General features: G+C 41.6%; 1 protein-coding gene across 3 annotated transcripts in view; it reads right to left on the reverse strand.

The window, feature by feature from the left end:
* Positions 1–545: 545 nt before the first annotated feature.
* The window catches only part of MUS81 (MUS81 structure-specific endonuclease subunit), a 382,977-nt gene continuing 365,448 nt past the window's right edge, over positions 546–18,074 (reverse strand). For all 3 annotated transcript variants that reach the window (XM_069208031.1, XM_069208030.1, XM_069208029.1), the window contains exon 17: positions 546–1,379. In XM_069208031.1, coding sequence (XP_069064132.1) covers positions 1,313–1,379 — 67 coding nt within the window. In that variant the 3' untranslated portion in view covers positions 546–1,312. The remainder of the gene's footprint in view (positions 1,380–18,074) is intronic.

An 18,074-nucleotide genomic window follows, 5' to 3' on the forward strand; every position in this document is an offset into this window, starting at 1 on the left:
GTTACCAAAACTGGTAAAGTGTTACCAAATAATGAAGTCATCAAAGGCTTGAGTTAAAATCCCACAGGTCACATACAACCTCCCCTCCACCAGCACCAAGGTATGGTAAATGTCAGAGGTCTTTTTACACATTTAAAGATCATATCTTTCTTTGGCAGGAAACATTTTACTTACAAGTAGACCTTGCTTCCTGGTAAGGAAGAATCAGAACAGTGTGAATCGCAAATTCCATATGGTCAGGAGATTCACCTTGGTCCTTTGATGATACTCCAACGTCTTAGAATAAAATGACTACTGAAAAACATCAATCACTATAAGATACCACAAACTCTGTCTTCTCTTGAGGCAGTGGAAATGATACCTGGAGTTACAAAAACCTGTTATTGCAGGAGAAGGGTGTCATGCCACACTACATAAAAATAAAAAAAAATAAGTAAAATGCTCAACATACACGCCCGCGCATCTCAAAGAATGGTTTAATTAGTTGGCCACCAACGCAGAACTTTAACGACAAAACATACACTTATTAGACATCAACAAATACATTTTGGTTCAAGATTTATTTGGAGAATAGAGACTTTATTCCACATTGAACATACCACGTAAATATAAAACAGTCTTTCAAACAGGTCTGATATGTCAATAACTTTGGAGTTGAAACACTGGGATGAAAAAACAGGGATACTAGAAAGAAGGAGGGATGGGAGAGTAAACGTAGCACATGTTGGAGGCATTTTGGTACTTTAAAGTTAAATATTTAGGTTGGACTATTAGTGCTCTACTAAAGGTGCATTAGGTAGCCTGTGCTAGCGATTTATGTTACATTGAAGGGTCGACATAAAATTGCAGTTCACTACAAACTGCCCTACATCATTAAGTCTGAGAGCTTTCACCTCAATTCCCTTATCCTTCTGGAAGTGAAACAAAACAATCTGCCAAAGGCACAAATGCCTAAAAAGACTGTGGGAGTAGGTTTAGGTAAACTCTGGAGCATTTGACAGGGAAAAAAAGACTGATAACAGATGACCCGTCACGCACTTTTTTTTTTTTTTTTACAACATCTGAGCTTAGATATTGTTCTTCTTTCCTGTGATGGACGAATATGTCAAATAGATCAGCACCACAATCACTTCACGATTCCTAAAAAAAGATCATCCAGTGCTTACTGCCAGTGTGCTCAACAAATACTTGCTCTTCGGGTTCACTCTGCACTAGTTGGGGAACATGGCAGCATGAAGACAATCAATTCATTCTCCGTCCCTTTTTGGTCTAGTCCAAAGGATTTAGTGATGTATGACTGCACACTCATGCTTCAGGATAATTCCCCCTCAGTGCAGTACAGCTGGGACAGTGTCTTGCTCAATGCAGGTCCAAGGTTTCTGGAAAAAGGGATTATGGACAAAAGCGAAGATCAATAACACATGTATTTCAACTTGTTCTTCAATTTAACTGTACGTGATCTTTAACCCTACAAATTACACCCACCACACAAACTACACTACAGAAACACTATCTGTTTGCATTCCTGCATATGTTAATTTTATTAAATGCCGTGACTTTGTCACACCTACTACATTTAATGCTATCCAAGTGGGTATACAAAAGGTAGCTATATATAAATTGCAGCCAATTCGAAACACCACAGCATGAGTTCTGCTGAAACTGAAAAGGTCACATAACGGTGATACAGTACTGGTTTCCAATGCAAGATCGCATTCTTGGTAAATAAGGCTCTTTACAGAGGGCATCACACTATTCTAAAGTAATTCTTCAAGCTTTACCTTCTTAGGCAGACCACTAGATGGCTGGAGACCTACAGATGCTAGAGACCGAAACTGTAAAAATATCTTAAACCAGAATTTTGTCCGTCAAAGTAGATACACTGTGAATCTCTCTTACAGTACAATTACTCAAGTACCAAGATTGAACAAACTTTAGAAAGGCAGTAAAAGACCTGGGTGTATCCCCTATCAACTGAGTTCAATCAAGTACTTAATATCTACTAGTGCAAAAAGACTGAGGCTCTACAATACATGTTACAAACGCTAAGAAATAGGAAGTTAAACAAAAATCTTGCCATACAAAAAGAGCTCTACCGAAAACTTGGATACACAAGTTGTTGTGCCATTTGCAAGCATTTAAGATAACCTCAATAAGCCAGAGATACTCTTCCAAATCAAGCAACGCTAATAGGCCCACATCTGCACCACATATTATTATCACTTTGTTGCGATATTAACTGATTCATAGAAAAAATGAAATGCATCGAGAATTACCCCATTATACTATTTTTTATCAGTCACTAAGTTAAACATCTACCCAGTTCCTACAATAAACCCATGTGCATGATGAGATCATCCCAGTCCTGAGGTCTCATTCAACTAATGCAAACATTATCAACACCATACTCAATGACACATGGTCAGCAACCACTATGTCTTAGTGCCCTTAAATAAAGTTACTTTAATAACACCTCCTAACAAAAAGTCCAACTCCAGACTAATCATTGTAGCCAAATAACATCCTTTAGTATGTCTTCCCAAGATATCAAAGAACACAATACCCATGTCACATACGAAACAACTAGTTTACCACCTCCAACCACAATCTGGACAAGACATGGCACTGCATCATGACACAACCTACAACATGCTGCTGAGAACCACACTAAACAAATCAACATAGATTTGTCAGTGATACTAAACACTGCATTTCATATGGCATCCTTAACAACTCTTTTCTGCCAAATGGGAGCTGGAACCTTTCTACATGATCACACATTAGTCAAATGTGGGTTCTCTCAAGCCAACCTATCTATACACTGCTTTTTAAATATATTTGTTCACAACAAGGTGCAAATTATGATGTTACAAGGTTTCTCTGTGGCAGCCTTGTGACAAAGACCCATAGACATGTGCCAGTAGAAAGCCAATGATGCGGCTTGGCACTAAAGGAATGTGAAAATATGCTTTCAGAAGCATATCTTTAACTGACTACCATTTCTGCATTCCATGATGCAGGAAATCTCTGAGCAGCCTAGATATGTTTTTTAACCCTGTTCTCCAGAAGATGATGATTCAAACATTAGGAAAAGTCTGTGAGAAGAGAATAGGTACTACGCATGCACTAAGTCTAAAAATAGAGACTTCCAAATATCAGGATCATGGGGAACCTTTCTAATCCAATTCATTTTTAGCTGTTCCAGCTGATTTTTAATACATACTTCTGATGTTTATGAATTTTTAGGGACAGGGGAATTTGTTTTTAAAAATGTGACTGTTGCTCGTTGCACTAAAGTGATTTAAGAAAATTTTGGAGATGTTGTGAAGCACATTTGAACTTTACTTTTCAGAACTTGTTTCTATGTCTTTTCTGGTTTGACACTGTCCTGGTCCACTACTCTTTATGCAGAATGCGCGCGCAGGTGTTAGAGGCTATATTTTCCTTCGGAAAGACAACTAAAGGCCCCATTTTAGGTGGGTGCATGCTTTAGTTGTTGGCAAAAACATTCACTCATGCCTAATTGGAGTAAGCTGTGGCCAAAGGTAAGCCTTCTGCACCCGTCTGCACCTATGGTTCTAACGTGGTCAGATAATTTTTTTAATTCCATTTAGTTAAGTGAGAAGTCGTACTGTTCCACATTAGAATATTAAGGGTAGTATTGGGGCCTGAGCCTGGAAAGGAAATCAAGCCTTTGGAGCTTAATGAATTTTTTTTTAACATCACAAACATATCTGCGTGGTAATATGGATGTAGAGTGGGAATCACTTAACTCTTGGATTCATAAATCCACTAGTCTGTTAGCACCTGTTAAATCCACAACTTCTGGACTTAAACGGCACTCCGCCCCTGGGTCTTTGCAGAACTTTTAACTATTGAGAAAGGCTGTATAACATTAGAGAGTACATGGCGAATGCAGTGCAATAAGGCTTCATTTGAATCTTAAAAAAACAAGCTCTTAAACAGTACCATAAAGTGATTAGGGTTACCCAGTGAGACGTCTATGCTGATCAAACTGCAGCTGCTGAGAACTCTTCTCTTGAAATTGTCACAATTATCAAATTCTTCCTCATTCCTAGCATTGATAACCCTCTCTATCCTAGCTTCAGCAGATGTATGTGAAAAACTCTACATACTTTCAGGACAAACCTTTAAAGAGCCAAGCCGGCATCTAGTCCTCTCACTGCCTTCAGCTACTGTGGTTGCTAAGATTGGCTCCCAGTTCACCATCACATCTGCTTTTTCTCCTGACAAACATGATCTTAGTCCGGTGGAACAAATCAAAGCCACCCCATACATCGATATCTGTCCTCTGTCGCAACTTCCCACGCTTTAGTCCATTTTAGACGTTTTAAATTTGAACCCATTTAAATGGAGCAAGCTAAGCACGATCTTTTGCAATGCAAATCAGGGCCATCAAGCGATCCATATCCTACTTTTATTCTTTGCCAGGTGGCTGAAGGTCAATTTGAAGCTGTCAGCTTATATAAGAAAGAACAAACTTCTACATTATACCGAACACGTCTTCAGTCTCAGTCATAGTCATAGTTTGGAAACTGCCCTATGAAGGTTATTGAGATGACTAAGAATACTTAGAATTCAGGGAAAGATGCCTCCCTGATCTTATTGATCCATCAGCAACCTTTGACAATGTGTTCCATCCTACCGTGATGCCATGCGTGACAGAGGCGGGCAATGGCGTCACTGCCTGGAGCTGGCTAATGTCTTTATTGGAAAACTGGGGGCAGGAAATCTGACTGTCCCCCCATGTCATCTTCTAACAAGTTAGCATATGGGGTGCATCAAGGCTCTTCCTCGTGTTCTACATTATTCAGCATTTATATGCCCCTTTAGCTAAACTTATAGAATAATATTGCTTTAAAACCATCCCTTATGCAAATGACACACAGCTGCTCCTTACTATTGATCCATTCTTCTCCAATAAAGCAGCATCTTTTAAATCTTGCCTGAGTGAGGTCTCGTATTGGTTGCAGTAGAGTCACCTGGAATATATTACAGAAAAATCCGAAATTGTCTTGTTTGGTCAGTTCAATGAGCATTGGTTATGACTACTGGTCCAAAGACTTCCCTCCTCTTCGTGAGTTCCCATCAGTACTAAGAACCAGGGTGTTCAGCTGGATGTCAAACTGTTGTTGCAAACCCAAATTCTACCTGTTGCTGGAATATGTTTTGCCTTGCTTCATTCTATCAAAATATTTATGAATTTCCGCCCACTCACTACATGCAAGACAGTGGTCCAGGCACTGATAACTTAAAGTTGGTTTATGCTAAAATGTTGTACTTTGGCATCCCAGTCACATAAACAGGCTTCAGGTGGTCCAGAATGCAGCTCCCTGCACCCTGGATATTCCCAAGCAAGAGCATATGTGCCAACATCATAGTGATTTACACTGGCTTTCTGTCAGAGAAAGGATCTTTTTTTAAAGCCCTAACCATTATGAATCAGGCATTTTATAAGTGTGGCCTCCATTATTTGACCAACAGAATCACACATTACCATACCTCCAGATTTCTTTGACCCACCTCTTCATTGCTTATTATGCTGTCTAGGTTTCACCCAGCTATGATGGGAGTCAGCTCCTTCATGGTTCTAGCCAAAGCCAAATGGAATCATTTGTCTTTGTTATCCTTTACGTGCCATTCATCACAAATTATCTTTTAAGAAAGCTCTTAAAACCTACCTATTTACTTTACATTAACTTGCCAGGTTCATATGCTTATGCTTTGAAATCAGCCGAAGGACACTTCTGGGTGCACCTGTGCCCTCTAAACATCCTTATTCATTCATTCTTTTAAAGTGCCAAACTGATGGGTATGTGAAAATGGAAAGCTGTGATGGATTCTAAGGTCAAGTGATGCAGCAGTTCAACCTCATGAATAGTCAAAGCTGCTTTATGTAACATCAATCGACCAGAAAACCAACATTATTACAGAAGCTTAGTAATTTGCTCTTTTGGTACCTCTGCGTAGGAGTCCTGACACTTGTAGAATGTTCATCTTCCTCAGCTTGACTCAATGATGACCATTTATGAATTGTTCAAATACCAGGAGGCTAACTTAAGTAATTATTCATCGGTGTAAATCACCTACCCCACCAACATCCTCTCCACCCTCCTAAAGGAGGAGATTCTCCCATCAGGAGAACAACTTTATTTCACAGTGTCAACAAATCAGAATCTTTTTAGCCGTCTCTAAGCCTAAAAAATCATTGTGGGAAAAAGAGGCTAAAGAAAAAGGCAAGAGAGAATCACATATCTCAGTACTAATGTTTTCTGAGAGAGTAGACCAAGTATGCAAGAGATCAGTCTCAATCTCCAGCCAGAGAGTGATGTTGCCAAGTCTGTGGCTTTGATATAATTTTAACATCTGGTTTGTTTGAGACAGCGTCAAAAAAAGCCCTTGGAAGACACCTGGCACTCTTGTCTGAATCTGCAGACAAGCATTGTGGTTTTAGTAAATGTACATTTGAAGAGCATCCAAGAGCAAACACATCTCTAAGATGATACTGACCTAGAAATAATGATTGATAATAGAGCACTTGTCCTTTACTACTCTAGTCTTATACGTGGTGAGACGTTTCTTACCAGATGCAAAAAAACTGGCCCTTCACAAGGAAGAATCAAAATCTTATACTGCACTTCACGTAGAAACTAAGGAGACTAAACTCATACTTCTCACCTCGCTGATGGCCCTGCCGATGTACCTTGTGCAGTCAAAGCCTCAAGGCCACTCAAAAAGATAAACAAACTAGTAGATCTTTCCTTTATTCTACTTGGGTACCCCTGTCTAACTCACCCATTTAAAGTCATCCTCGCATTGCTCTGAAGTGTTCAAAAGCCAGCATTTTGTACTTATAAAAAAGGATAAAGATAAATGATGTTACCTCTCCTGTTTGTCACCATAAAACACAACACCTCCTTCCACGTCAGTGCAAACAACAATCAGAAATGAAAGAGAGCTAGTACTAGACTAGATGCAGTGGCGTCCCCGAGGCCTTGTGTTTGGGCTTGGATTGGGTCGGGGCAAGCGTACTCATGTGCTGGCCCGCTGTTATTGGTCGGTCGATGTCGGACTCTTGTTTGGAATCGGACGCCCGAACGGAGACGGCAGTGTGGATCATCTCCTCCTCTTCTGCGTCGAGGCGTTCGGTGCTTTTGGACGCCATCTCTAATCTTCGCGCTCTTCGGTCTCTCAGAGTCTTTTTTGAGCGGAAGGATCTACAGGCTTCACAAGTATCCTCTCAATGATCCGGAGATAAACACAGGTTACAAACCAGATGTTGATCCGTGTAGGGATACTTGGCGTGGCACCGAGGGCAGAATCTAAACGGGGCCCGGTCCATGAGGCTTCAACAATACTTTTGGTCAGGCCGACCAGGCCCAAGTTGGGTGCCGGTGCCCCTAAGGGCAAGTAAAGATCTGTATCCGCCAGTACCGAGGTGTCGATGATGGATGATACGCGATCGAAAACAATACCGACGAATTTAGAGGGTTTGTAAGATTTTTCCGACCCGAACAACCGGAGTGAAGAGGAACCCGATGGCGGAAAGAAAACAATCTAAGATGGAGTTGATGCCCATGCGCAATGGAGCCGAAAAGGAGGAGTCAATCGATCCTGTGACTCGAAAAGCCTTCTTCGAAGAAAAACAACTTGTAACACTCCGAGTCCAACACTAGATTGCAGGACCTATGCATAGCATGTGTATCTGCAGCTACACATGCAATCGAACATATATATATGTATATATATATATATAATAATGATTAAACCGCTTATAGTGATCTTGCATCTTCTTCCATGGTGTTTTGTGAAAAAATGTCAGGAATTATTATCACGTGCATACTGATTTGGTTGTTTTAGAACGTTCATACATTCTAATGGAAGCTGTAAATATCAAAACTCTATGACTTCAGGAGCCAAGTTGCTAATTTGAGCACACTGGGATTGGGATGCCTGAACTGACCCCTGTTCTGAGTTAACGGGTCTGGTCTGTTTGGAAGCTTGTGATGGGGTACTACTGACAGATCTAGGAGTGCTGTGTACCAATGTTGGCATGCCCACGTGGGAGCTATGAGTATCATGGTGAGAGAAGTGTGATGCATTTTGTTGACCAGAAACTGAATTAATGGGAGAGGGGGGAAAGCGTAAGCCAATATCCCTGACCAATGATCCATAGAGCATTGCCCTTGGACTCAGGGTGTGAGTTTCTGGATGCAAAGTTTTGGCATTTTGTGTTTTCGCTTGTTGTAAAAAGGTCTATGTTTGGTGTTCCCCACATTTGAAAGTAATTTTGAACTACCTGTGGGTGAATCTCCCATTCGTGTATTTGTTGCTGCGTCCTGCTAAAAAGGTGTGCTAGCTGGTTCTGTATTCCTGGGATATATTCCGCTAGTAGGTGAATGTGATTTTAAATTGCCCATTTTCATATTGTTTGAGCTAGAAGGGACAATTGGGATGAGTGTGTCCCGCCTTGCTTGATAATACATTGTTCTCATGTTGTCTGCTCTTATTAAGACTGTTTTGTGTATGATCTGAGGTTGAAATGATTTGATGGCTAAGAATCCACCATTGAGAACTGTAAGTTTGGCAGTCTAACAACACTAGATCCTGTAACTGACCCTGTGCCTTAGACCATTGTTGTGAGAGACACTGTTGCAGTGGTCTCATGATTAGTCTCGCATTTGGTACTATTGCTATTCATGATGCCATCATTCCCAATAGTTTCATGACAAATCTTACTGTGTAAGTTTGATTGCCCTGCATTTGTGATATGAGGTATTGAAAAGCCTGTATCCATTGTGGATTTGGGTAGGCTAATGCTGTTTGAGTATTGAGAATTGCACCTAGATAAGGTTGAATTTGTGCTGGTTGAAGATGAGATTTTTGGTAATTGATTGTGAACCCTAATGTGTGTAGGGTATCTATTGTGTGTGTTGTTGGCATTGTAGAATGGTGCTGGATTTTATTAACCAATCGTCTAGATAAGGGAAGACCTGTATGTGGTGTCTTCTGAGGTATGCCGCTACTGCAGCTAGACATTTTGTGAACACTCTTGGTGCTGTTGTTACTCCGAAGGGTAGTACTTTGAATTGGTAGTGGTTGCCTGATATTACAAAGCTTAAATACTTGTGGTCAGCTGGATGTATGGGAATGTGGAAGCAAGTGTCCTTTAGATCTAACGCAGTCATGTAATGGTGTTTTTGTAGCAGTGGAATAATGTCCTGTAGATTGACCATTTGAAAATGTTTTGACAGGATATATAAAATTAGAGGTCTGAGATCGAGAATGGGTCTGAGAGTACCATCCTTTTTTGGTGTAAGGAAGTATAGCGAGTATACTCCTGTCCTTTGCTGTTAGATGGGAACAATTTCTATCGCCCCCTTGAGTAATAGAGATTGTACCTCTTTTTGTAGTACAACAGTGTGTTCTGGAGCGATTCTGTGAGAACGAGGGGGAATATTTGGTGGAGTGGAGATAAGTTCTAGGCAATAACCACTGCGGATAATTGAGAGTATCCACTGATCTGTGGTGATGTTTTGCCAGTGAGAATGGAATTGTTGCAGTCTTCCAACCACAGGAGACACATGAGATTTGGGGTTTGTCTGGGAAGTCATTGATTAGTGGGTGTGGAAGCACCCTTTGAGGCTGCAAATTTTCCTCTGGCTCTGAGATTTTGTCCCATGTAAGATCCTCTAAATGACCCCCATGAGTAGTACTGCTGTCCTTGTTTTCAATGGGAGGTGGAATCCTCTGCAATCTGTTTTAAAACCTCCCCTAAATTGCGGTTTCCGAAAGGAACCCCAAAATGGTGTGGTATAAAGGGCTCCCATGGCTTTTGCAGTGTCAGAGTTTTTCAATGGTTGCGTCTACCTCTGGTTCGAAGAGATGCTGTTTATTGAATGGCATATTAAGGACCGCCTGTTGTATTTCAGGTTTAAAACCTGAGGACCTCAACCATGCATGTCGTCTGATTGTGATGCTGGTATCAATTCCTCTAGCTGCAGTGTCAGCTGCATCTAGAGGAGACCTAATCTGATTATTTGTTATGGCCTGACTGTTCTACAATTTTCTGCACCCTCTTTTGGTGCTCTTTGGGTTGGTATTAAAATAATTCTTGCAACTCATCCCAATGTGCCCTGTTGTATCTCGCCAACAGGGCCTGAAAATTGACAGTACGCCATTGGTTGTCTGCCTGTGTTGCCACCCCTTTTTCCCGCAGAATCCAATTTGCTGCTTTCTTTGTTAGGGGGTGGGGTATCCCCTGCAGACTGACTTTAGGCACTCTTCCTGGTTGCACTGACCACAAAATAATCTGGTGGTAATTGTTGTGTAATGTAAATTGGATCTGTTGGTGCAGGCTTGTATTTTTTGTCAATCCTTGGTGTTAGAGCCCTAGCTTTAACTGATTCTTTAAATATTTCCTCTGCTGGCCTAAGCATATCAGGAATCATTGGTAAACACTGGTATTGCTTAGGAGTTGAGGATAGTGTATTAAAAAGAAAATCCTCTTCTAAAGGTTCTGCATGCAGTTGTACCCATTGGCATGCAGCTGCCCTAGATATTACTTGGTTATAAACCGTACTATCCTCTGGTGGGGATGGTTTAGTAGGTTAGAGATCTGGATCATTAGACGGTATAGGATCTGAATCGTACATGTCCCACAGGTCTACAGTGTCTCCTTGTGAATAAGTATGAGAGTGTGATGGTGACAGTAGTGGTGGTGGAGTGATAGGCCGTGGTGAAAAAGAAAGCTGCGGTGAATGTATTGGAGAAAGCTGGAGGTTTCGGCTTTTCCTTCTGCTTGAAAATGTTTGCAGGTGATGGAGCAGTATCAAGAGTGTCTTGAAATGCTAGCTTTCTTTTAGTCTCAGGAGGTGGAGAAGTAATCATTTTTCCAGTCTCTTTCTGGATTTGTATTCTTCTCTGCATGCAGTCCATAACCTCTAAAATAGGTTGAATGTCCAATTCCTCTATTTGATGCCCAGAGGTATGTTTTGTACCCTTAGGGGAATATTCAGTGAATGTTTTGGGCACATGCTTTATTCGGGCTGAAAGTCCTGTTTCCTCTGTATAGGATAATTTTTCCAGCTCTGAGGTGTTTCGATACGGAAGCCATTGGCCGAGGTTTCGGCTCCAAAGCAGAACGCATTATTTTCGGATCCGAAGATTGTGGGCGTTGGCTCGGCGGTTGAGGTTTGGATTTTCCAGCTCCACTCCGACACCGAAACAGGCGTGGCCTGTTGATAGAGTGTTTTGGCCTTTTTCAGCGCCGAACCCGGGGGTCAGTCGATGATTTTTTTTTTCCGGGTGGAACGATAGCTTGACAGCAGTGATGCCCACCCAAGGCCTTGCCTGATTTTTTTAAAAGTGGGTGTTGGGGCAGGTGTACCCACATACTGCGCCGCTGCTATTAGCTGGCTGTCGTCGTCTGAATCTTGTTCAGAGTCGGAATCTGGAAACGAAACCGACGTCTGTGCCTGCTCCTCTTCAAGGGTGTCAGTGGTGGACTGTGTGCTTGGACGCCATCTCCAGTCTTCGTGCCCATCGATTGCGTAATGTTTTCTTTGATCGAAAAGTTCGACACACCTCACAGCTTTCCTCACGATATTCTGGAGAAAGGCAGAGATTACAGACCAAGTGCTGGTTGGTATAAGAAAATTTTGCACAGCACCGAGGACAGAATTAGAATGGAGTCCGATCCATCAGGCTATGACACAGTAGGCCCAAACAGCCCCAAGGAGGGTGCGAGCGCCCGAAAGGGCGTTTCCTTGATCCCGACGGTACTATCGGATCGAGTGCAAAAGAAACCGCGTTCAAAACAATACCGATGGTATGAGAAAAGTTAGAGCTAATATAGAGTTTCCAAATCAAAAGTCCCGGAGCGAGAGGGAACACGTCTGAACCCGACGGTGGAAAGAAAACAATCTAACAAAGGAGTCGATGCCCATGCGCACTATCACTGAGAGGAGGAGTCACTCGATCCCGTTACTCGAAAAAAGACTTCTTCGAAGAAAAACAACTTGTAACACTCCGAGCCCAACACTAGATGGCAAGATATGCACAGCATTTGTATCTGCAGCTACACATGCATCGAACTTATATATATCTCTACAGAGAGAGAGAGAGAGAGAGAGAGAGAGAGAGAGAGAGAGAGAGAGAAAGAAAGAGGTCTAATGGATTACTTGGCTTGATAGTAGTACCTATACTGTTTCTGTAAGAAATCGTTTGCATAGTAACTCTTTAGAGGAACATCGGAACTCATACCCACTTGTATTTCTCATTAGGATTTAACACACCAAACTCCTCTTTCTCCTTACAAGAACCACAGGCTTACAGCCAGTATGGTCAAAATGTCAACATCTTTATCGAATCTGAGTGTATTTAAAAGATTAGTTGTTGTAGCAGCCAGTAACAGAAGACTGAACTGATTCGACTATAGAATGCAATAAACTTAGGCACTGTTTTGTACAATCACAATTAAATTGAGTGTTATCCACTATTTTGTGTGCTGCACCATCAGCATTTTATCATACCCATGGAAATGTTACCTGTACAGATAGGATACATGTAACATAATAAGATCAAAGATCCCCATTAGCATACACACTCAGGAGTTTTCCTTTGGGGGTTTCCTATGCTGGTCTCCCATACACACTGCTTTAGCTATCTGTTGTCGAAGCACACTATGGGGGACAATAACAGTAGTAACAGAAGACTATAGATAAGTCCATCGCTTGGCACTGGATGTCTCTCTTGTCAATCTCATTGTCTTGCTTCTTATTCAATGGCTTTATTTCCTCTTCTTATGTTTGGCCCTTCTTGCAAGCACAGCTTTTTTTATCGTTTGACTTCCATCTTTCCACTGCTTATATTCAGTTAACTTTTTTATTCCTTTGATAATTAGCACTCCATTAAAGTATATGTGTATTCTTAGTCTCATCTCCTGTGTGGTTTCCACCTTCACATATGCAGCCCTTCGAGCAATCCATGCTGCTAGTCCACTGATTCCACCATTTGCTTTTTTTAAGTACTCTATCTGTTGCCCCCCCTTTCCTACCTGTTCATTGCTACCATGTGCTTGCTTAGTGGATCTCTTCACATCTCCTGTTGCTACTCACCCAGTCATGTCCTATTTAATAAAAAAAAAAAGGTAATAATTGGTTTGAACTTCCCAAGATGGACCCCCCTCTGAGAAAATATATATTTTGCTCATATTTGTTTTCAATTCACTGCTCTGAGGTGGACATCTCTCAACGTAGACTAATGCATTAGGCTTTTTTGCTGATGCTTTTCAGTATCAACAATAATTAATAGGTTCACATAAGCACAGCACAGAGGCAAGACCTTTTGGCTGTGCAAATGCCTACTGCTCTTCATATAAATAATCTGTCTTGATTACTTGTTTATATTACATGAGATCCCTTTTGGTCTCTCTATGACTACAATATTGTTGGATACAGTGTAGCATATATACCGAAGGTTGAAGGGAAAGGGCAGGGCGGGGGCAAGCTGATGACAACAGAGTGAGCTGCTGGTGCCAAACTGACAACAAAGGAGGGTAGGAGAAGGGCTGTGGGCAACCTGATAACTGGGAATGGAAGAGAGGGACTGAGGCAAGCTAATGACAACTGAGGGTAGGAAGAGCTGGGGGCAAGCAGACAGACAATGGCTAGAAGGATGGGCTGGGGCAGGTATAAGGAGAAAAGAGGGCCGATGGTCCAAACACTGAGGGTGGGCAAGTACACAAGAAAGTGTGAACAAAAACGAGTACTCTGGTAGGCACACATGGCCTATGGCCAGGCCCCATGCCCAACCCTCTGCGCACACCTAACTCCATTGGTAGAACAGAGTGGATTTTGGGGATTTTTCACTCATTTTGCTTTTCACATTTATTTTGCAGTTTTCAACTACTGCTTTTAGCATTTTTGTTCTCATTTTTAACAGTTTTTACTACTGTTTTAAAAAAAAGGTTTTGACTTCTTTCTTTTAATTTTTTACAAGAGTCGTTGTACTCCTTTTGCAGGTGCTGCCCATGGCCCTTGAATAAATTATTTTGTTTGTATCACCACAGGCAGCATACCCACAACACTGCATGCTGTATTTTCTTCCACTTCTTTTTGCAGCACTTCCACCGGAGCAGTTCATTGCCTTTCAACCATTTGTTTCTTCTATATCTGTGCATGTACTATGGTTTTTGGGTGCACAGGCCTGAGGTGATTTCACGTTCCAGTGGTTTCCACTGAATAATGGCCAGTCTTCCCTCTGTGGAGCACATTCTGGCATAAAGTGCACATAACCTCTGTTGTACTCATTTGTTTCACCAGCTGGGAGGTCAAAAGGCTGCCACACCAGTGATTCCTTTGTGAGTTCTGCTTCTTATGGTGCTGCAGAAGTGCTTGGGAGCACAATGATGTAAACATCTTTTAATGGTGAACCTTGCGCAGGCATGCTGGAAGGTACACTTGGTGTTTGCTGGTCTGCAGTTCTGTCTGAGGCCATGATGGCTTCGGAATAGATGTACTGCAAACTGCCTGTTAAACACCAATCCGGCAATGACCATTAGTAAAATCATTTGAGGTTTTTTCTAAGGGGGTTGGTTTTTTTTGAGTAGTGTCTCTCGAGTGGCAATTAAATGGCTCCTTTTTTTTGTTGTTTTTTAAACTATCCAGAGGTACAGTGGTACACTTGTGGAAACACAAAACCAATAATAAGGTCCCACACGGGAGTCTCGCATGGATTTTACTTACAGTCCTATTTGAGTATGGGGGGGGACTTGGAACAAGTGGTGTAGTTTTATTTAAACTTCGAGGACAGATGTTTCCTTTTAGGCCTAAGTAACTAAGGTGTCTTACATGTCCTGGTGGAATTTCGACATTTTAGGTGTTGCAGTATGTGGTTCCCATGCAAGACACAGAAACAGCCTCTCATTGGCTATATCATTTGTTTAATAAATATATATAGACAGGAAGGTCCTGCACCCAAACCGTCTGTGGACAGCCAAAACCATTGCTGTGCATGGTCCTTTGAGCTGTGTGTCATGCAGTTGGCAGCAGGGTGAACCTAACCACCCACAAAGGGCCACCCTCCATGACCTGTATATTTTTTGCATTTTTTTTTGGTACCAAGGTACTCCAAGCATCAACCCCCCTGAATTGCGAGACCATGCAAGGTTCAGTTTGTAAACCTTTCTTTGGTCTTGTTGTACCAGTCTCCTCAGCTTCCTCACGGAGGGCCCACGGTCTGATTTAAAAAAAAACGTTTTAGGCTTTGGGGATGGGGTCCCTAGGCCAAGTGCTAGGTGGTTAGGCTAACCTGCCCCCTTATGTGTGATATTTATTTTAATGTAAAAGCACCCACAACATTTCTCTTCATGCTGTAGCCAGCCAATCGGATCATTTTGTCAAGCAGGACCGTTACCCGCCCAATAGGACTGAAGGGACCAATCAGAAACAAAGCCCTCTAACTCAATCAGAGTGCTCTATTTTTTTGTCTGTGGTACGGAGGGAGTACTGCGGTACTCCTGTGCGACCAACTGTCAAAATATCTCTATATACTGAACCTTAATTTCTCAAAAACAGATCAATGGATTAACACCAAATCACAAAAAGCATTCTGGTAGAGTAAGGATCTAGCTTTCTGCCAAATCTGGTGTAATCCCATTAAGCTGCTTTTTTCTGTATCCCTTTCCAAAATTCATTCCAATGGGAAATTGCAGGGAAAAGATGTTTTGGGACCCTCACCCCAAGGATCACCGCAAACCCTTCCAGTGAGGAGCTGAGGAAAATGAACTTTTCTTTGAAAATGTCATGAAGATTAGTCAAACTGCCACTTAATTAGCAAGACAAAAAACGCTTCTCTTATGGCAACCGTCACTGTTGTATGTCTCACCGTTTATATATATGGAAAATGTCACTTACCCAGTGTACATCTGTTCGTGGCATGAGACGCTGCAGATTCACATGCTATGCATATCCCGCTATCTAGTGTTGGGCTCGGAGTGTTACAAGTTGTTTTTCTTCGAAGAAGTCTTTTCGAGTCACGAGATCGAGGGACTCCTCCCATTTCGGCTCCATTGCGCATGGGCGTCGACTCCATCTTAGATTGTTTTCCCCGCAGAGGGTGAGGTAGGAGTTGTGTATATAGTAATAGTGCCCATGCAATGGAGTAAGTATATATGTACATAGCGTGATTAAAAAGTGATATATTTACAAACTTATAAATGTACAAGTTTATTTTTATCAACTTATAACGGCTACAGGCTCCCGGGGAGGCGTGAGGGCGCATGTGAATCTGCAGCGTCTCATGCCACGAACAGATGTACACTGGGTAAGTGACATTTTCCGTTTGATGGCATGTGTAGCTGCAGATACACATGCTGTGCATAGACTAGTAAGCAGTTATCTCCCCAAAAGCGGTGGTTTAGCCTGTAGGAGTTGAAGTTGTTTGAATTAATGTTCGTAGTACTGCTTGTCCTACTGTGGCTTGTTGTGTTGTTAACACATCCACACAGTAATGTTTAGTGAATGTATGAGGCGTAGACCATGTGGCTGCCTTACATATTTCTGTCATTGGTATATTCCCTAGAAAGTCCATTGTGGTGCCTTTCTTTCTAGTTGAGTGTGCCTTTGGTGTAATAGGCAGTTCTCTTTTTGCTTTAACATAACAGGTTTGAATACACTTAACTATCCATCTAGCAATGCCTTGTTTGGATATTGGATTTCCTGCACGAGGTTTTTGGAAAGCTACAAACAATTGTTTTGTTTTGCAAAATTGTTTGGTTCTATCAATGTAATACATTAGTGCTGTTTTTATGTCTAATGTATGTAATGCTCTTTCAGCTACAGAGGCAGGTTCTGGAAAAAACCCTGGGAGTTCCACTGTTTGGTTTAAGTGGAACGGTGATATAACTTTTGGCAACATTTTAGGATTTGTGCGTAAAACCACTTTATGCTTGTGTATTTGTATAAAGGGTTCCTGTATGGTAAAAGCTTGTATTTCACTTACTCTTTTGAGAGATGTGATAGGTATTAGGAAGGCTACTTTCCAGGTTAAGTATTGCATTTCACACGAGTGCATGGGTTCGAATTGCGGACCCATGAGTCGTGTTGATACAATATTGAGGTTCCACGAAGGAACTGGTTGTGTTCTTGGTGGAATTATCCTTTTTAGACCTTCCATAAATGCTTTTATGACTGGGATTCTAAATAGTGAAGTTGAATGCATAATTTGCAGATAGGCAGAAATTGCTGTGAGATGTATTTTAATGGATGAAAAAGCTAACTTAGACTTTTTTAAGTGTAGTAAGTAGCTTACAATGTTTTTTGCGGACGCGTGTAATGGCTGAATTTGATTATTATGACAGTAATAAACAAATCGTTTCCATTTATTTGCGTAGCAATGTCTTGTAGTAGGTTTTCTAGCCTGTTTGATGACCTCCATACATTCTTGTGTAAGGTCTAGATGTCCGTATTCTAAGACTTTAGGAGCCAGATTGCTAGATTGAGCGATGCTGGATTCGGGTGTCTGATCTGTTGTTTGTGTTGAGTTAACAGATCTGGTTTGTTTGGTAGTTTGATATGAGGCACTACTGACAGGTCTAGTAGTGTTGTGTACCAAGATTGTCGTGCCCAAGTTGGTGCTATTAGTATTAGTTTGAGTTTGTTTTGACTCAATTTGTTTACTAGATACGGAAGGAGTGGGAGAAGGGGAAAATGACCAACTCATCCATAACGCATTGCCCTGGGAGTGAGGCTGTGGGTACCTGGATGCAAAGTTTTGGCTTTTGGCATTTTGCATTTTCTTTTGTTGCAAATAGGTCTATTTGCGGTGTTCCCCAGTTTTGGAAGTAGGTCTGTAGTATATGGGGATGAATTTCCCATTTGTGGATTTGTTGGTGATCTCGACTGAGATTGTCTGCCAACTGGTTTTGAATTCCTGGAATGTATTGCGCTATTAGGCGAATGTGATTGTGAATCGCCCAATGCCAAATCTTCTGTGCTAAGAGACACAGTTGTGATGAATGTGTCCCTCCCTGTTTGTTTAAGTAATACATT

This window comes from Pleurodeles waltl, chromosome 9 (assembly GCF_031143425.1).
Source record: "Pleurodeles waltl isolate 20211129_DDA chromosome 9, aPleWal1.hap1.20221129, whole genome shotgun sequence".
Taxonomy (NCBI): domain Eukaryota; kingdom Metazoa; phylum Chordata; class Amphibia; order Caudata; family Salamandridae; genus Pleurodeles; species Pleurodeles waltl.